This window comes from Balaenoptera borealis, assembly GCF_965194805.1.
Source record: "Balaenoptera borealis genome assembly, chromosome: 3".
Taxonomy (NCBI): domain Eukaryota; kingdom Metazoa; phylum Chordata; class Mammalia; order Artiodactyla; family Balaenopteridae; genus Balaenoptera; species Balaenoptera borealis.
In genome coordinates, this window is record NC_138866.1 from 80044083 (window position 1) to 80065593 (window position 21511).

Sequence of the window (21511 nt, forward strand, 5' to 3'; positions counted from 1 at the left end):
CCCAGCCACGCAATAGAGATTAAAATGCATAGGTTCATAGAGTAGAAGGGAAAAAGGATCTACCACCACCCAAATCCCCAAACTGTTATTCGGTTTGCCCTTTATGTTAGACATTGGGATCAAGAAATGTGTCATTTTTGTTCTTGAACCTGATCTGTGACACAACATAAAAATCTTTTTTATTTTGTTTCAGAAACATATTAAGAGAACACATGCCAAACATCATACTTCGGAAGCGATTGAAAGTTATTACCAGAGGTATGACCTGCCTGCCCCACTAGAGGGTATCATAATACCTATTAATTGTAATAATAATTATGAATAAATTAGATTAATAAATTGATTTTCTATATAACATTCCAAGGTATCTTGTTTTAAGTCTCTTATTTAAGACTTCAAGTATATTTTTTTTAAATTCTCAAATACTCTGTTGTATGGATTTAAAGAATATGGTGAGACCATCTTAATTTACATGTGTGTGAAATCTTTACTATGTAAGAAATTGTTCCAGTATTAGAAAATCTCAGTTGGATGCTTGAAACTGATTGTAAGCGCATATCTTGGATAGATGCGTTATGTTCATGCATACGTATATCTACACGTATATGTGAAAGTTCTCAAACCAGTTTTGTTTCTTATTTAAATCAGCACGTTGAAAAGTATATTAGAAAATAAGATTAAATTTTGGTACAGTTGTATTTTGCATCGTCAGTATTGGGTTAGCCATTTTAGAAAGGCAAAAAAAAGATATAAATCAAGTAAGGACATATGGAGACACATAATAATGTACAACTGTCAGATTTTTTTTTTTAATTTTTATTTATTTATTTATTTATTTTTAATTTATGGCTGTGTTGGGTCTTCGTTTCTGTGCGAGGGCTTTCCCTAGTTGCGGCAAGCGGGGGCCACTCTTCATCGCGGTGCGCGGGCCTCTCACTATCGCGGCCTCTCTTGTTGCGGAGCACAGGCTCCAGACACGCAGGCTCCAACTGTCAGATTTTAAGAGGGGTTTATATTTTAAAAGGAAAGTCTTGAGTATTGAATCAATAACATGATGTTCAGGAGATATTTTAATTTCAGCCTAATTTATTATAGTTCCCAACCTCTTGCTCTGAAACAAAAAGAATCTTTGAAATAGCTCCTTTTTTAAAAAATTTAAAAAAATTTGGCTTTGTAATATGAGTGAATAACTTATAATGGTAAATGGTTATGGTTTGCATTAGAAATTATTTGTTGCTTTCTTAAATATTTTAAGGGCATACTGGAAAGGAAAACAGTTTGAAATATGCTCTTAAATTATTACACTTAAGATTGACAGAGCGGGGCTTCCCTGGTGGCGCAGTGGTTGGGAGTCTGCCTGTCAATGCGGGGGACACGGGGTCGAGCCCTGGTCCGGGAGGATCCCACGTGCCACAGAGCAGCCAGGCTCATGCGCCACAACTATTGAGCCTGCGCTCTGGAGCCTGTGAGCCACAACTACTGAGCCCACGAGCCACAACTACTGAAGCCCACGCGCCTGGAGCCTGTGCTTCTCAACGGGAGAGGCCACCGCGGTGAGAGGCCTGTGCACCACGGCGAGGAGTGGCCCCCGCTCACCGCGACTAGAGAAAGCCCGCATGCAGCAACGAAGACCCAATGCAGCCAAAAAATAAATGATGATAAATAAAATAAATATTTAAAAAAAAAAAAAAGATTGACAGAGCAATCTTTCTGTGGTGAGAGTGACACCACTGATTTTCGATGAATGATTTTTATGCACGAAAATTCTATGAATTAAATGAATATGCAGATAAAATATTGGTATTATGTTTCTGTAAAGTCATTTTTTTTTAAGAATTGAGTGTTTATTGAAAAGTTATTGAAGTTAGATTTTAAAAAAAGTATTCACTATGCCATAGTGGTAAAAGATATATTCTGCTTTGAGTAGAAGTGTCTGTTAAAGAAATATACATGCGTACACAAACACACACACACACTTTTATATCTAGGAGAGTTACTCTTTAAGAAGTCTTTGTAAAGTTTGAATTGATTTATTCAAAAGTCATAATCTCCTCAGTGAAATTAACATTTAAAGTCATAATCTAAATCATACGTATAAAATTGAGAAAGGCCCATGAAGTGCTGTGAAGCCAACAACTGCTTTGGCAACCAGATTCTCCACCGAAAGACTGAAAAGTGGCTCATGTGTCAAAAAATACATTCTTATTTATAAAACTTATAGTCTTAGGCTTTCATATAAAAGTATGGTTCTATTCCAGATTTTAAGGCCCAGTTAAATAAAGCATTTCCTAGAAATTTGGAGATTTGCTAACAGGCCATGGGCTGCCCTCTAATAATCATTTTTTTCATCGTAAAAAGGCCGTTTTAATTAGATGATTTCTAACATCTCTAAATGCTACTTTTAAAAAATTTAGTTTCATTAAAAACTATATTTGAGGGGCTTCCCTGGTGGCACGGTGGTTGAGAATCCGCCTGCCAATGCAGTGGACACGGGTTCGAGCCCTGGTCCGAGAAGATCCCACATGCCGCGGAGCAACTAAGCCCGTGCGCCACAACTACTGAGCCTGCGCTCTAGAGCCCGTGAGCCATAGCTACTGAGCCCGCGTGCCACAACTACTGAAGCCCGTGCACCTAGAGCCCACGCTCTGCAACAAGAGAAGCCACTGCAATGAGAAGCCCGCACACCACAACGAAGAGTAGCCCCCGCTCGCCGCAACTAGAGAAAGCCCGCGCGCAGCAGTGAAGACCCAACGCAGCCAAAAAATTAAATAAGTAAATAAATTTATTTATTTTTTTTTAAAAAAGTATGTTTGATTTCTGAGGTATGAACATACTTTATTGGATTACCTGGTTTAGGCCAAAAACAAAGATCTTTAAGTATGGTTACTCGAACAGTTGATTTGGTAATAATGAAAATATAGAAACATACTTTGTATTTCTTTAAGTTTAGTTAAATGTGAGAACCTCAATTACTTTGAGGAGTCACGACATTTGAAACACAATCTTGAAGTTAGGCTGTAATGGACCGACTAATAGGAAAGCAGTCTGACTGGTTTCTTATTTTACCACCCCGCTTCCTGACTTTTCTGCCCTGCACTTTGTGCTTGTAGGCAGGCTGTGTTGTTACCTTTCAGATGATTTGACCTCACAGGTCTCTTGTTCTAAATGTGCAGGTTGAATGTCCCTGTATTCTCTGTGGTAAATTGGCCTTGAAAGGTTTTTGTTTCCCAGCTGATTAGAATAAAGGCAAAATTATATCAAAACATACTTAAGCGGTTTGACAATCTCAACAATTTCTTCCTTTTTTTTTCTTTTATAAAAGTAATTCATGCCTATTGTGAAAATTAAGTGCATTTTTAATGGTATAAAAAAGAAATGAATGGATTGCCCATAATTGTGGCACCCATAGATAATCACTGGTGTTTTTCGTTCCAGTCTTTTGTCAATCCATTTTTACATAGATGAGGTCATCCTATATATGCAACTGTGAATTCTGAATTTGATACTTGGAAAAATATATATGACATGATATTATTTTGAAGAGAGCGTTTTGTAAACATTTTATTTTATTACTTCATCATATGAAGGTATCATAATTTACTGAATTATTCCTCTGTTGAACATATATGTTTCCAATATTCTGATATAAATAATACTGTGATACATATTTTGGTGCATAAGTCTTTACATTTGAATTAGCCTCTTAATATTTCTGTAGATGGAATTACTGGTGCAAACAATGAGCATTTAATGATTTTATTATATGTTGTCAAATAACCATATAGAAAGATAGTAATGGTTACATTTCTACTAGCAATATCAGAGAATTCCTGTGTCTCTGTATTCTTGCTAGCATTGAGATGTTTTCAATTCAGAATTTGAAGTCTGTATTTAAGACCATACAGTCCACAGCGTGATTCCATCATGGTTAACTGAAACTTCAAAGTATCCAAACAACAGTAGAAAATGTTTTCCTAAGCTTTTGAATTACTGAGGAAATTTCCTCAGTTCTTCATGTTGTGTGTGTATAGACACAGCTTGTTCATGTTGAAAAGAACTCTCTATTCCTTCCCACTGTACTAATGGCATTTTAGTTCTAAACAGGAAACATACTTGGTAAAATTTATTTAGATTTATCTAGATCAGTGCACATGGGCATATATGTGCACACACATATATACACAAACACACACAAGTTGGGCAACTTTACAAGTTTCCTCATCAATAGCAAAGTTTAGAAATACTGTCTCTCATCTCCTCCCTTCTTTCAACACACACTGTTTGAGGGGCCAGCTTTATTAGCTTTGGAGAATCAGACCAGTTGGATTTTATTCAGATGTTCACATGGAAAAAAGGTTAGTTCAAATATGTTACTGATATCACGTGATACAGATAGTTTCTAAAAATTTGAACCACGTTTTTGTTTAATTAGCACCATTTACTTTACATTCACTGTGTCCCATCTACTATGCTAGGAACCAAGTATAAGAACCACAATACCTGTCCTCAGCTGCTCTGTTTAGTGGGAAAATAGTTGCATGCATGGAGATGGATTCCAGAGATTTTCGATATAGAATCAACAAAGGTGGTATTCAGATGTAAGCTTAGTGAAGAATTTTGGTAGATTTTTCAAGTTTTACCATTATAGTTGTAAAAATATTAAGATTAAATAAGTTTGCCTTATATTTAAAATCAATACATATTATTTTTAATCTTAGATGCTAATAGATCTTTCACACTCAAAAAACATCATAAAATGGACCTTCTGGGAAGATATTTTAAGGATGGTTTCACCCACGAGATATACATTTGTTAGTCCTCCTGTGGCAAAGCTGGAGGATGGCATGCAGTCTATGCAAAGTAATTTCAATTTGCAAATAGGCATCAGGAAGGTAGCCCAGGTCACCTTAGTGTAGTGTTCAGGATTACATCTTTATATCCCAGTTACAATTCAGATCTTTGCTAAGGACCTGTTGGATGAAGGTTCAACATTGATTTGTGTAGCCCTACCCCAAGGAGGGAGAAATAACCCATTATAATTGTGTGAATAGTCTATGCTGTAAGTTTGCACAAGATGTTTTGAGGATGGAGAGAAGGGTAGCATTAGGAATTTCTGATTATGACCTTACTGAATGTTTTCTGTAATTATCATGCTCCTTTGATTGCATATCTAAAAATTTGAGTAAACCTGATCTGTCACTTGATATGGGGGACAGTTAAAGTTCCCAGAAAAGACAAATGCAACTTCAGATTAATTTTAACTTAATTTCTTTTCCCTAGCACTTCTGAAGTGTTATAAGGTATAGGTGGGAAACAAATTGGAGAATAAATATATTTAGAAGCAGGTCTACCCTTTTCAGCATATGAGGACACCTCAGTAGGCTTTGGGAGATCAGCGGTCCATTTCAGAGATTTACTGCTTACCAGCTAGGGGAGCCCAGATGGGTTTCATCAGTACTCTGGAGTTTGGTTTCTTTATATGACCAACTGGGAAGAGTAATCAAGCTCATAATTAGGAATTTCCACTGTATTAAGTATGAACATGCTTCAAATATTATATAGACTATACAGATATAGGGGGCTAATGTTGTCGTTTGACCAACTCCTGTTTCTTTAAACTTAATAGAAGTGTTCTATTGGTCATTACCAGGATTGTGATTGATGCAGCATTTATATGAAACCATATAATTTGGACTCAAAATGATAGTTTCCAGGCACAGGCAGTGATCTGGGGTCTAGCTGTTCTTTTTCATTCTTTCCAAATTAACCCCTGAGAAGAGGTTCTGCTCTGGTCTCACTAGAGCCTTTCCCAGTCCTCAGATAGCCCAGGCATATTCCTGACATTTGCACTTACTGTTCTCTTGCTGGGAATGTTCTTCCTCTCTTGACTTGCTGCTTTCCTTCTTGTGGGTTTCTACTTCGGTGTCACTTCCTTAGAGAGGGGCTTCCTGACCAACCCATCTAATTTATATTATATTGTAGCATATGTTATTATTTTATATATTTATTTCTCTTTTTCTTCTCTGTCTCTTCACTGTTATGTAATCTCAGTGATGGCAGGAACCAAAGAAGTTTTGTTCCCTTCTGCTTCTTCAGAACCTGGAATAAGCCCTGACAACTAGTTAGCTCTCAAAAATATTTGTGGGATAAATGTATGTTAAGTAGAGAGTTGTAAAAGATATACTATTATCAATATAGGCTTAAATACCCTGACTGAGAATCAGAATGCTTAATGAATGTGCGCTCTGGTTAGTTGCTCTGACTTGACGGAACTGATTGTTCCTTGAGCAGACCTATCAGTGCAATGGAAGTTCTGTAAGTTGACATGAAGGTCTTAGCTGACCTATTTCCCAGGGATCTTTCTCTAAACCATACTTGTCTTGTTTGTTTTTATTTTTGTTTTGTTTTTCCCTTGCTCCTGAAATGAAAGTACTTATTTCCCAGTTAGATTCCTAAACAATTTATTCAAGAAAGGGCCAATAGATGAAAATGGATTTATTAGAATTACTTCGAAGTTATAATAATCCTGAGACTTTCCCCACCTTAAATAATTTGATTTTATTCCACTAAATTTATTGGAAATCATACATCTTTATAAGCATACCTGTGAAAGAATGTAATTTAATTTAGTATTTGCTTCTGGCAGTTACAGGGAAGACCTCACCTGTTGACTTTGATTTTTACTATCAAACAAATGTTGTTAGTTTATTCAATCAAACAGTATACTATAGAGAAAATGTTCATACTTAATTTTATTTTCTTGCCTAAAATAGCTTTTTAAAATTATTTAATTACTCATTTATTAGAGAAAAAAAATGTATTCAATATTACAATATAATCACCTATTATAAGCCAAGAACTGTGCTAGGCATAATAAATTGAATAAAATGAAATTCTTCTACCTTCATGGGGCTTTCAGCCTTACAGTCGGGATGGGTTTGAGATGGACAAGTAACTCAGCAGATACAGTGTTCTGGGCTAAGTGATGGGGAGATGAACAAGGCGCTCCTGGACTGCACATGAGGGATACTTAATGTTCTCCCAGGTCATGGTGGATGAAAAAGGCGACACGCAATCTGAATCAGGGGTTATCCAGGTGAAGGGCTGGAGTGGGGAACAGTGACTAGAGATGAGGCTGGCTGAAGAGAGTAGGTAGGAGCCAGATTATGAAGATCCTTACGAGAATTTTTAAGTGGTTATAATTTAATCTTGAGATTTAATGTGGGGCTTTTGAAGTGTTTTAAGGAGGAGAATGGTATGTTCAGATTTTTGTTCTAAAAAAAATCACTCTGGCTTCCATGTCTGGGATGAATTTGGGGAGTTTGTTTGTTTGTTGTTTGTTTTGCAGGGTTAGGGGATGAGGAGAGCTGAAGGTTATGACAGAAATCCAGAGCAGATAAGATGATGGCTTGTATTACCTATTAAAGGTGTGCTGACCCACTGATGAAAAGTCTGTTCCATTTTTTTCCTAATAAGGTGTCAACCAATGCTATGAACTAAAAGTAAATAAAAAAGTGATATGCTTGCATGGATGCGTTTTTCAGGAGTGAACTTATTTCCTCCCCATGAGTGGCTGTGGTATAGATAAAGCCAGGGTGATAGGGATAGTTCTTTTCAAAATCACCTCTGTGTTCACTTTACATGTTAGGAGGTGAACACAAGGGAGACCTGTGTACTCAGACCTCCTGTCCCCAACTTCAGTTAGTTAGTTGCCAGTGGTTTTGAGGTAAGTTGTTTTTGTTATTCTTTTCCCTTCAGTGCTTTCCTATGACAGTAGCATACTTTAACTAGAGTTGAGCGTGGCATTTGCCCAGGAGAAACATGTACACACAGGGTATGCTGACAAGTCTATGCTGGCCTTTTCTTGTCACTGCATTACCACTTGGCTTTGTCTTGTCTAGGTATCTGAATGGAGTGGGGAAAAATGGAGCTGCCCCAGTACTCCTGGAGCTAGCCAATGAGGTAAAGTTATTGTTATTATTGTATTTAAACTTACATAAAACCTAAGGGGCCTATCTAGAGTAACTTTGCTTAGAATTATAATTAACCTTAAAAAAAAAAAAAGATTTTGAAATGCAGAGCAGATAAAACATTTTATCTTAGATGCAGTAGACATTTAAATTGCTCCCTGGTCTCTTTGTACTTTTAATAATTGGACCAAGAACTTCATATATTAATAAATCAGTTAACATAATTAGTCTACTTCTTTTAAAGCACATGTGTAAACAGCTTCTTGGTTTCTTATTTTGTGGGAAATTTCAACCAAACAGCTCAGGACATGCTCTTCTTTAGATGTGTTGTCTTAATTTAGTGTGAGACATACCTGTGTCAAGTACAGAGATGTATGCCAAGAAAATCTATGCTGTCATAAAAATGAAGAGAGAAATTGTATACCTAAAGATGTAACATTTACTTGATTCATTTATTGTTGTTGTTGGCAAACTTTTATTATAATAAAAGATACATGCCTTCTAGAAAAGCCTTTCTTTTTGTGAAGAAGCATACTCTTCTTATTAACACCAAGCATGAAGTGATTTATTGAACTTATCTGTTAACTCTTATCTGCTTCTGTTTGGGGAAACAAATAATAGTCTTACATTTAAAAAAGGAAACCCCAAAGACTTCCCATGAATGAAGAAGCTGTAAAAAGTTCATAATAGCTGCAGAGAGCGTACAGAAAAAATAAAATATTTAATTCTGAAACTTTAAAATATTTATCCACCGTAATAAGAGCAATACAATATTTAGTCTGACTTGGAACTGCTTATGCAAACCTCATAGGGATGGAATGAAATGTACACTATTTTTGTGTTGCATTATAATGGAAAGCATAGAAGCAAGGCAGAAAATGTGTGTTTGCATTAAAGATGACTAGGTACTGTGAGCATTAAGTATTGCAGTAGCAGCGAGTTCTCCATGTTATATTAGCAAGGAAGGATGGCTTCTCTCACAGCTTCTGTCTGCTGTGCACCACTACAGTCAGCCAATGAGTAATTACCTATAAGTTACTGGAAGGTTTTAATAGTCTAGGCAATGTCTACACAATCTGATAGGATAGTTAACATATAGAATGAATTTCTCGCCTCCTCCTAGCAAAACATCTATTGATATTTTATTCTTTTTTTTTTTTTTAATTTCTAGAGCAAGGTGGTTTTTAAATGTCTCCAGACTTCATTATTAGTCGATTCTATTAGCAACTTGAAGTATCTGAGCTATAACTAATTCAGAATTTAGTTTGATTGTCCTTTATGAGAAAGAAGAGTGTTCTTTATGAAAAAAAAAGCATTCTTGATACAACATCTAGAAAGAGTGTAATGCAAGTGTGGTAGCCATTTTTATAGATGATATTGGTGGCATAAATTTTATATAGTAGCAATTTATATTCATTTGAATTTTTAATGGATATTTCTGTTGAGCTTAGCTTATTTAGCTGACCTCAACTTCCATCCTCTGGTAATATGGAAAATTTTAACCCACTGACACACTTTCTCCTATATCAATAAACCTGTTATTTACCATGAATATATAGTAGTGTTTAATCAAAGAAAATAGATAGTTATTTAAAGATGTTTTCTCTCCTTTGGCTGCGGATTAGTACAGAGATAATAGCACTTTCTGAGAGATTGCTAATGCATTAGGGAAAGTTGGGAATGACTGGTACCAGATTATGGCTTCTAAACAACCAAGCTGCCATTTTTATATGATAGTTAATACCTAAATGACATATGCTTGCATCTGGTGACAATTGATGTGATGGTAATGCTTTATGAGTCACTATATATTTAATCAGTGAAAACTGTAAAAATTGATGAGAAATATATAACATTGATGTATTACAGTGTGTAGCAGCTCTCTTAAATAAGAACAAATTTGATTTGGATGGTAGGGACTCTGTGGTCGTCATTGATTTTATAAATATCTTAATACTAATTTTCCTATTTCAAGGCTAAAAATGAACATTTTAGGAAATCTTGCTTTGTTAGTAATAATAAGATCAGTCATTCTGTTTTCTCCACACAAATATTTTCAAGTGAGATTTGAAGCACTATGAATTTTACTTACATGCTAAATTCTGACATGAAGCATGATGGCCCTATTTCAGAGAAAGATGGACACATGATTAATATGAAAATTAGGGAGATGCAAGTACCTGAACTAATAAGGTAGTCCTTATTCAGGCTGGACTACCTTCAGTAATTTCACCATTTTTCATGTGTCAGCTCTGATGTGGGTTACTAGGAATAAGCAGCTTCGTGGAAAGCATTTCTTTCTACTTGGGGAATTTAAGGGCATCCGAGTACATACATATTTGAAAAAACTGTTCATACAAATGAAGCCAGCCTTTTTGTCTAGTTACTAAATCAAGATAAAATTTTGGTATGAGTACAGGACTTGAAAACCTGTCAAGAAAAAATCATGGTGATAATATATGAGGAACATTTGCTGTCTTACACCTAAGATAAAAGACTTGTTTTAAGGGAGCATTATTACTCCAGAAAAACACACACCTATTTTCTGGTGAAATTAAATCAGTAGTTAATAAGGGACCTGAGAACCAAAAAGAAGACAGTAGGTTTCCAAAAGAGTAGATGCATTTTTAATTAAAATGACTGTTGGATTGAGTATTCCCTATTTTCTGTTTGAGCCTTTATAAAAAAGTTACCTCCCTGGCTTCTGTACTAGCCTAAGTAACATTTCAGATAAGCCTAAGGATGGTGATCTTACAGTGCAAGTATTATTATTATTGTTTTTATTATTAATATCTCCATAATCTAGCTATTTTATTCTATTAAACAAGGTATTTTATATGTAAGGACCTTACCAAAATTTCAGTCAAGTCTTTAAAGATAAAATAAACTAAAATCAGTAAAATCCATAGTTTTAATGGCTAAGGACGTTTAATTTAGTTTCTGAAAACAGTCGCTAACAAAAGGGATATTTATTTGAAATTGCATTCAAAACAATGTAAATATAGACAGTGGGAAAGAAAAAAGGATAGTTAGAATAAAAAAATAATATTGGCCCATCAATGGAAAAAATTGAGAAAAGCCCATTTTACAGTTTTAGAGGAATAGGTACTATTTTTAAGTTGTTCCATTCTTTTTCTCCAATATTATATTCAATAATTTGTCCTGTTTATTCTTTTCAACAGCATAGATCATACTTGTTATAATTTTATTATGATAGAAGCCACCAAGAGTAGGAAAGATTTTAATGAATGATGCTTGTTGTGGTTGATTAAAATTGACTTCATCTTCAGTATTGACAAAATATTGGAATATCAACTGCTTGCACAACTTGACAGTTTTAATTTTCTATTTCTGTTTTGTGAAGGTGGACTATGCACCCTCATTAATGGCTCGGATTATACTGGAAAGGTTTCTACAGGAGCACGAGGAAGCTCCACGTGAGTTACCTTTTTTCTAATAGCACTCTTTTCCTCCCTTCCCCCAATTTAAAAATAATTTACGCAGCATTTCAAGTCACTTAATGAGAGCCAGATTCCAAAACGGCTATCATGAGCAGTTAATGACAATTAAATGAAATATAAAGGACCACCCACAACTTAAATACTCTTCAGAACAATGCTTTCTTCTTCTTTGTCTAAATTCTACATTCACCTCTCCATTCAGCAAAATAGACAATGTGTATGAAACTCAAAAATTGATTCATCTTTCATATATAGAACAAGATACATCATTTAAAAAACCACTGTCAGGAACTGGCTCTAAAAGAAACATTCATCCTTTTTATTTTAATTCAGCAAGACTGGAGAAATACTACTTCCAAATGCAAAAGTGAATTTCACTGGTCTTCGTACAAGAAAATAAAAAATAAAAGAAGTAAAGAATAGAGCTACAGGAGGAGGTTCAAGCCTAAATTAATTTGCCACTGAAAAAATACATTTTGTTATTTTCTCTGTGTCAACTGCATGATTAAAACCGGCTGTTAAGTGAGCTCTGGGGATGTGCTCGTAAAAGATTTATGAGTAATATTCAATGTGATATTCAAAGTGAGTCATGAATATCAGGATAATTGCTCTCAGTGCTGCCTCTTTTACTAGGCAGGAGTTTGTCAACTGCCCCATAAATATTTGCCTAGTCTCATGTAAAAAAGACAATTTCATCTTCTGCATTTTTATTACCTAGTGTAATGTTTACCTTTGGAGCTTAGCTGTGGTAGAATAGGTAAAGAGCTTTGGAATATGCTTTATGCATATAATCTTCCCCGTTTGAAAGTAGAAGATAATACCTACTAAAATATCATTCAGTAGTACATGTTGGATTCTTATTTTTTTATTTTTTGTCAGGGACTTCTCCTTTGATTTTTCTTTGAATCTGCAGTTATCAGTGACTGGTGGCCCAGTTACCTTGTGAAGGTTTCATTTGAATGAATTAAGTACTTCCCCTAAAAATTCAATATCATTTCAATAGATGTAGCCTCTAAAGTAACCTGCAGTGATGCTTCATGAGGAAATCACATGATGTCAGAATGGTATGGTTTCGATTTAATCAAGAAAGAGATTAAAGTGGATGTGTGTTATTTTCAACTTCGCCGCAGCACCGCCATTTGTCAAAGTCAACCTTCTGATTGCTTTGGACCTACTGCTATCCAGGTCTTGTCAAAATAGTAGTCAGCATAGTCAGAAGCAGGTAGACCGGCCTATAAGGAACAGTAGCCCACACAGTAAAACAGAATTCATTGACTTGTGAATTATGAAGTTAATAGGTTGATCATAAATTTTGTAGCCGTTAATTTATCTTTATAACACTGGCACGTCTTCAGTACATTCTTCTTTTTATTTTGTACCATTTTACATAGTAGAGTTAAATAGTACTAAATATAATTTTGATGTATACTATATATCAGAATTCCTATAATTCCAATGCTAGGATTAAATGTTTTGCATGAATACACTGGAGAAGGACATGAGCATTTTTAGAAACATATCAAGGAAAGGGTATTTCAAGAATGTGGCTTCTTGGAAAGGAGGCAAATGTAAATATTGTATGCTTGAATTACACTATGATTATGTATAATCAAATAACTGTATTTTGAGGCTTTTTCTTTTAAAATTGGTTGGGTTAATGGCTGTTTTACTGTGAGTTGTTACAGAGTCAGATTTTTTTTTTTCCTTTTAAGTAAAATCGTGACAGATATTTGATGTTATTTTTAATCATCATACTAGGCTATTGTGAAGCCACCTTTTTAACTCCATACTTGCCAGTAGGCTGACGGCCAGTCAAAAAAGCTATTTAAATATTCTTCTGGATAGAAAATCATTTTTTAAATCATTTTATGATTAATGACCAACCATTATGAGAGGTTTATCATTTTAAAAAGTAACAGAAAATGTTAAAATTATTGCCAGATTGTAGAATTCATTCAGTTTGCTGATGACGCTGGGTTGTCTTCCTTTCTTTTCTTTGTCTTTCTCATCCCTCTTCCTTCCTTTCTTCCTTTTTTTTTTTTCCCCCTTAAAGTAAAGAGCTTTAAGATACTGTGGCTTATATTCTGACACTTTCTTCCCCTTCACAGCAGCGACCTGGCTGGCCTTTGGCAATGAAATTCAATGCACATGGCTCCGCAGTCAAATCATCAGATTTCCCTGTGTGTATATTAGAGTTTTGTACTGTGTTTCCATTATGAAACAATGCGGGGATAATTGTCTTTGGTAGCAATTAGCTAACAGGTTTGTTCAGTGCTATTGGCACAGGCATCCGTCATCCCCTTCCCTGAGCACACTTTTTGTCTAGTGTGGATTATGGGGATCAATAGAATTCTATATAGGGGAAATCACCTCGGCTTTAATGAGCTGCAAGTCTCAGTCAGTCTTGGTTTGTATTTTTAATTTTTTCCTCTTAAAATTAGAAATCAGGGGAAAAAATCCTATTCCTTTGGGAGTGGAGAGTACTATGTACGTACTGTTGGCTTCCACTGGATCAATGCTCGGTTTTAAATTGTTTTTTCCTTCTATAAAAAAGTATAGTTAATAGCATGGGACACATAAGTCGTGTGATTTCAGTAACATATTTTAAAAATATCTCCTCTTAAGGAGTGCTGTTGGGTTTTTTGTGGGATAATTTTTAGAGTATGATATGTATATTCTGCTCAGCATCTCAGTAGTTAAAAAGAGACCTGAGTGGCACGTTGATAACAGACAGTTTCGTTGTACTGATTTTGTGGTTGCCCCTGGTTAAGTCATGGTTTACAGTCTTTTAGGATACTTTGATGTTGTACTGTTGCTTACCCTCCCAACAAAACTAACATATTGATAGGATAGGTATTATGGAGACTGAGTTCCAGAAAGGATAAGTGACTTGGCCATGATCCTATAGTTACTACTACATAAAGCTGTCCCTAGAGCCCAGATTCCAAAGTAACGTTGTTCAATTATATTGAATTGAGTCGTTTTTCTTCCTTCCAACTTAGTTTAGTGAAATTGACTCACGTTGTGCCATTTTCTTTTCCCCCTAAAATCCTTACGGACTCTAAAGTCAGTTTGTTCTGAGGGAGAATAGTAGTAAGCATTTCTTTGGTTTTCTGTGGCCTCCAAATAGCCCAGGTGAGGCAAAGGAGGCCAATTTACAGGTGAGGAAACAGACTCTGCAGAGTTTGTAAACAGAACTGGCGGTAAAGTGCATGGTGGTCTAAGGTGGTGCTGGTACCTGAATCCAAGACTTCCTGCTCCTAGTCAACAGCTCCTTTTACTGCATTATGGTGAATGAAGTAGCAGTTAGAATAATTTTTGGGGAAATGCTGTCAGAAAAGGATTGCAGGTTTTCCTGTCACAGTACAGACCTGAGCAAAAGCAGGAGATGAAGCGTTCTTTACTCTCATGCCATCATGTCGAGTGATTGAGCCCTACCCCATTCAGTAGTCTTTCTTCCTAGCATGGGATATTACCAACAGCATTTTAATTAATAACGAGTAGTGGGTAGACTACATTTTGGGCTGGTTTCTTAAAAAGTGAAAGCCCCTTATATTTTGAACAAATCCTGTAAATATCAACATACATTTTTTTCCTGTTTTGTATCATGTTTTTAATTGCACCAACAGAGAGTGAAATTGGAAAGTGATGACCAGTGATAGACTGAGTTGCTAAAAAAAGCCTGAATTTTAATTCCATGTTTTATAATCTATTCCTGGGATCTCACCTTCCCATCTTAACTTGTTCAGGAAGGCTAGAGATTGTATTTTTTTGTAATTGTTTAGTGTTCCCCAATTTTAGTGGATGTCCTGCTCCATGTTAAGTCTCCAGTATTAAATGTGTGCATGAGTGAATGAGTGAGTGTCACACTAAGCACGGTGACTTTCTCCTAAGAGTCATACTACAGATAATCCTGTTTATGGAGATTTTCTTAAGTGGAGTAGATATGAAAATGGAAATATCCTTAAACAGGAGAAGATTATCTAAATGTTTACAGTTCTTCCATGAAAATCTTCCATGTAAAAGCTCTTTTTAATAGAGAGGCTGGCATTATAATAAAATTATGAGCATATTGATGGTTCTTGAGTCTGAATATAAGGCAAATTAAAGTTTCTGAAGAACCTTTGGGAAAATACCTCCGTTCACATTAAAAACTGATGGTTTTGTTTACTTCCTGAAGATTTTATACAGCTTTTCTTAGCTTTCTTACATATAGCAGTATATCCTCCCTGCTTTCGGATATCCCACCATTAATAGTAATATCCTTTTAAAATAAACAATACAGTTGAATGAATTTGCAGTGAGGATGAATGTTTTGTAGAATTCCAGTTTACTCTCTTGGTTTTCCTAAGGGGATGTGCTCTTCTACCTAATATGTGTGTAATTACCCCTCCCCCCAACTGAAATAGTTTTCCCCAGTGGAATTATTAATTTTTGTTCTTAATTTCATTAAGGTCATTAAAAAAAAAAAAAACTGGTTTAGAGCTTTGGGCAGTGTGCCAGGCATCAGTACACAGTATACTCATCTTTAAAACTCTAACTTTAATAGAAGAAAGTGTAAAAAAAGCATTCCGTACGTATTTGGATCTGAGTAGACATTGAGTGGTCCCTTACTAACAGTACTGGAATATTGATTTCTTTGGAATTCATGTTCTTCATTTTTCTGCAGTATGTCCAGAGCTATTTGAGTGCTGACTATGTTCTGGGCACTACGTTAGTTGCTATAGCAGGTGGAAAGAGACATAAAACTCATAGCCTTTCCATCAGAGAATTCTCAGCTTAGTGGGATGTATGAAGCATGCACATAATAATTATCATTCTACATGTGCTTTTAGAGGCAAAAACATGCTGGAAGGAGTCAATGGAAAGATATGTTCTGGTTTGTAGAATTAAAGAGACTTTATGGATTGGGGGACTATAGCTGCAGAGGAATATAATTGAAGACAGAGAGCTGTGTGAACCAAGTATGAGGTCTGCTTAAGAAGAATCCAGAGTCACTAGCTGAAAGCTTGTGTGTACAGTCTTGGTGGGAATTAAAGCTGGACAGATTCAGTTAGAAACATATAATGGAAGATACTGAATTTGAGACCTAGGAGTTTATATTTAAGTTAGCAGGCAATGGAAAGCCATTGATGGTTCTAAATAGCAGAGTGCCAGGATCAGAGTTTTCGGTTTTTTATGGCAGTGCTTTTCAACAAGACAGAGGTGAAATATATCATTTGGACCAGGTGGTAACTAGGATTCCCAACACTTTTCTGTAACTCCCCTTCCACTCTTCCACTCAAGAAAATATATTGGAACACATTGACGAAGAGTAATATTACTATATAAATATGTAAATCAACTTTCATTTATTTAAAAAAATACATTTACTTTATTATAAATTACTTGCAGTACACTTTATAACTGATCATGACAGAGAGCCGTGTATTGTGACAGCAGTCAAGAACAAAGGTTGATTCTTTTTCTCTCAAAAGATGAAATGCATTAGAATTGTGCCTGTGTTGTTTTCTCCCATTTAGTTTTAAAGCCTCGGATGCCAATTTTTACCTCAGTATTTAGAGTTCCTTTGAAACTAATTAATTCATTCTTTCTACAAAAGAACTTCTGAACCTCAAATTTGCTTTTTCTTCTATAGTTGAAGTGCCCCATAATCCCGCTTTCCATGAGTAGCTAATGTCTTGTCTCCCACTGTATTTCTGCCACCCTATCTACTGGCTTAGATCTCTTTTCAGTTTTGATCCTTTTTCATGTCTTTATTGACTTATTACCTGCTTAAGGCAATTCAGGTAAGCAATAATAATAATATCTGATAGTCACATAGCACATACTATATATGCCAGGTACTTTCTAAGAGTTTACTTAATATTGGGTTATTTAATCCTCAGAACAACTTTATGAGACAAGTGGTAGTATTATTCCCATTTCCAGATGAGACAACCGAGGCACAGAGATCTTGAGTGTCTTGCCCCAGGTTAAACAGTAATTAGTGACAATATGATTTCAGAGCCCAACCTCTTAATGGTTATGCTAAACTGCCTCCCTAGGAAAAAAGTATTTTGTCACAGAACTCTGTGTTATGAAACTTGTATAGCTAAATAGTTTTTCACATGAGTCGGAAAACTTTGAGGTCAACACTGAAGTTCACAAATGTTATAGCCTGGGCATAAACTCATCAAATTTCCCGGTTTATCCAAAAAGAGGTCTTATATTTTTCTGTAAATCTCAGACTTTTAAGTGCCTGTGTAATTCATTTACTTATGTCATATAGCACTATATGTCTTTATAAAAAGGAGTTTTAACATATAAGTGCTTAACCTTTACTTCTTAATGATGATCTTTTAAATTGTTATTGTGCTGACATAATTAGGTGTAACACCTAAAATGCTTTGTGTGTATAGCTATAAAAAGAAAGTAATGTGATCTAGGACTGACAGTAAAGCTGTATCTAGGAAAAAATCCTATGGAAGGTTGAAATTGAATGTGGTAACTGCAATTATCTAAAAGGAAGTCTATTACCTTATGATAAAACTGTCAAAATAATGATTGGGTACTCCCACAAATTGTTCAGAGAATCAATAAAACCAATATTACGTCACGGTTTGAGAATTTAGGAATTCCACTTTCTCCTAATTCATGAGAGAATGCTAATATATTTAAGAATGAGATAATTGTACAGTGTTTTTTTCGTTTTTTTTCCCTGCTTCATTTTGTAAGCAGCTCTTATTAGAGTAAATATTTTTGCTTGAGTAGCTTGATGAACAGTGTTCTTGGAAAATCTGAATAGTATTTATTCATTAACCAGATAAAAATGTACAGACAGTATGAGCTACTTCCTTTTGCCATACAAGGACATAAAATGCAACGTTTTGAGTAGATCTCCTTTGTTGATGGCAGATAGCTTCTGCTTCATTCAGGGCCTATGCATTGACCTTTGGGATCATAGTCAATCTGTGATGTCATTGTATATGAGCTAACCTTTGTATTTTAATGGGGATTATCAAATTATTCTTGCTAAAACTAAATTGTGTAGATTGGTAAATGATTTATCTTCTTCACTAAGCCACCTAACCTCCAAATTTTAATTTTTGTCTTTCATCCTAAGACATTGTATACAACTTATACAGGAATGAGTTTTGCTGGACTGTTTTCCTTGTCTTGGTTCATTCCCTGGTCTCACATTCATAAATGTCTGTTGACTTGAAATACATATTTTGTTGATAATGTACCTACCATTTTCTTGTTGAGTAAGTAGCACAGGAGTATGGGGCATTTCAACTCTAGGATTGAGAGGAAATTTTGGAATTTTGCAGGTAAATCCTAAAGCATTGGAATAGAACTTTATTCTTTAAAAAAGTTTTGATATGTTTTATTTGACCTGTATAACAAATATTTGACATAGATAAGGCACACGTTATTTTACAGGTTTATAAATGATAAACAGTGCTCAGGATAAATGACCAGCCTAGTCTGTAGCTAGAGAGGGCAAGAGTTGGGGCTTGAACCCAGATCACCCAGGCCCACCTGCTCCTCTGCTTACCCTCATTGTGTGTCTAAATGCCCAAAGGAATGAACAAAAGCAGTGAGCAAGGGAAGGGACCTAGGTCTTTTGATTTCAGAGTCATCTTCTTTCCATTATCTAATGAATGTGAATTAATAGCATTGTTTAGAATATTACCCAAGTGCTTAGCTTCTCTTAATGTCAGAGAAGTTTATCTCTTTTCTACCTAAATCTTATCTGTTACAGTTTGTGTATATTTCCACTTGTTGAGTTGGAATCCCAGTTTGATCCTATACTAGCTGTCACCTTGATTAACTTCTTCGGGAGCCATGGTTTGCTCTTCTTTAAAACTGGATAATGACATCTACCTTTCAAGGTTATACAGATTAAGGATGATTATGTAAAGTATGTAGCATGCTGCTTGGCACATAGTACCACTCAAATGATAGTGACTTCTGTAGTAATAGACAGTGATATTCCAATACTTACTTGAAACATAGGAAGGAATTAATTTACCCTTCATCTTCTTTAAGTACTCTTGAAATTCCAATTCTCTGATCATTGTGGAGATCCTGAAACCTCTTGAAATACTTTCTGTGATGTTCTTTATGGGGAGAAGTTCATTATCGTCTTATCAAAGCTGCATAGAATGGGAGGATGAACTCCCATCTCTTGAATTCTCTTACTAATTAATTTTATCTTGTAATAACAAAACAGCATATGGATGGTCTATCTATGTACTATGGAAATTTAAAACCTTTTTTTTCTGCCATAATCATTCATAATTATACCTCCTCACACTTCAGGAATTCTTTTAGCCGAGACTCTTTCAAAAGCAACGGGAGTTGGGTTTTTGGTGGTAATGGAAGGGTTATATTTCTCATGAGGTGATTTCTGGGGGCAGAAAGCCCACTGGAAAGCTTTTACTTTTTTAAATAAAAATTTTATTGAGATACTTTTAGATTTACAGAAAAGCTGCAAAGATAGTACATTGCGTTCTCCCTGTACCTGTCACTCAGTTTTAGTTACCCCTAACGTTGTAATTTTATATTACTGTTTTACGTTTGTCAACACAAACACAAATAATTGTCAAGTAATTGGTACATTACTATTAGTCAAACTCCAGACTTTATTTTAATTTTACCACTTTTTTTAGTTAATGGCTTTTTTTCTGGTTCAAGATCCTGTACAAGGTCCCACATTACATTTAGTTATCATGTTCCTAAATCTCCTCTAGTATGTGACAGTTATTTAGCCTTTGCTTGTTTTTGATGACCATAATGGGTTTGAGGAATGTTGATCAGGTATTCTGTATGTCTCTCCATTTGGGTTTATCTGATGTTTTTCTCCTGATAGGACTGGATTGTAGGTTTGGGGAAAGAATACCACGGAGGTGAAGTTCCCTTATCATCATGTCATATCAACGGGTACATGATACCAATATAACTTGTCACTAGTTATGGTAACCTAAGTCTCTTGGTTAAGGTGGTAGTTGCCAGATTTCTCCACTGTAAAGTTGCTATTTTCCCCCTTCCACACTCTGTATTCTGTAGAAGCAAGTCACTAAATCTAGCCCACACTCAAGTTGAGGAGGAAGATTAAACTCCACCTCCTGGAAGAAGGAGTATCTAGATGTATTATTTGGAATTCTTCCGTAAAGAAGTTTTATCTCTTCTCTTTATTTGTTTAATCATTTACAAAAACATGTTCATATATATACACTTGTGTATATTTTTAATTTGAGTTATATTCGAAGTAGACACCTTTCATTTAGATTCGGGTGTTAAATTTGTGCCACACATTCTATCATTGATCTCAGTGATGAAATTACTTAGTATCAGTCCCAAGTAAAGCCCTCTGCAGAATGACTGATAAATTTTCTTTGGTTACATCTCTCTTCTTCATAAAAAGAGGCCTGTCAGTGCTATAATAAGTATCAAAAATAAATTTCCTGATCTAAATTTTCACAAGTCTGTTCTATTTATGAAAAAGTACCTTTTTGTTTTGTTTTTGCAAATCAACTAGTTTTGATTATTAGGGACAACGCTTTTGAAGTGAAGAAATCAAAATAAAGGTGAATTCTTTTTTAAAACCTGGATCTAATTTTGGTCTTTTCCGTGCTTCAGTCACCACTCTTCCATAAATTATCAAAAATGCTGGTCAGTCAGAGAATACCTCTGTTTAGAAGGTATTCGGTGGGCAGAGTGTCCTATGGCCTATTTGACTTATTTGAGCTAGTGGGAACCTGCTGTATTGCACAGGGAGCTCAGCTTGCTGCTCTGTGATGACCTAGATGGGTGGGATAGAGGGGGGGCAGTAGGAGAGAGGTCCAAGAGGGAGGGGATATATGTATACATATAGATGATTCACTTCGTTGTACAACAGAACTAACACAACATTGTAAAGCAACTATACGCCAATTAAAAAAAAAAATCTTGTTTCAATCTTGCTCTTCTGCATTTCCATTGTAGCTGTTCCTGTTGAGTTTTCAGACTACCAATGAACATTTGGTAAAGAAAAGTACGGCTTGTTTAAGAACATTCCTTTAAATGATAAGTTGCATGTTTAGTTGCTTCAGG

The 21511-nt window shown here is 35.3% G+C and overlaps 1 protein-coding gene across 5 annotated transcripts in view; it reads left to right on the forward strand.

Annotated features, from left to right (window-relative positions):
- Positions 1–21511, forward strand: part of CDIN1 (CDAN1 interacting nuclease 1) — a 217848-nt gene that overhangs the window by 57892 nt on the left and 138445 nt on the right. For all 5 annotated transcript variants that reach the window (XR_014242521.1, XR_014242522.1, XM_082385068.1 and 2 more), the window contains exons 3-5: positions 194–258; positions 7902–7962; positions 11335–11407. Coding sequence is in view for 3 of the 5 variants with exons in the window: in XM_082385068.1 (XP_082241194.1) it covers positions 194–258; positions 7902–7962; positions 11335–11407 (199 nt within the window). In the remaining 2 variants the exon portion in view is untranslated. The remainder of the gene's footprint in view (positions 1–193; positions 259–7901; positions 7963–11334; positions 11408–21511) is intronic.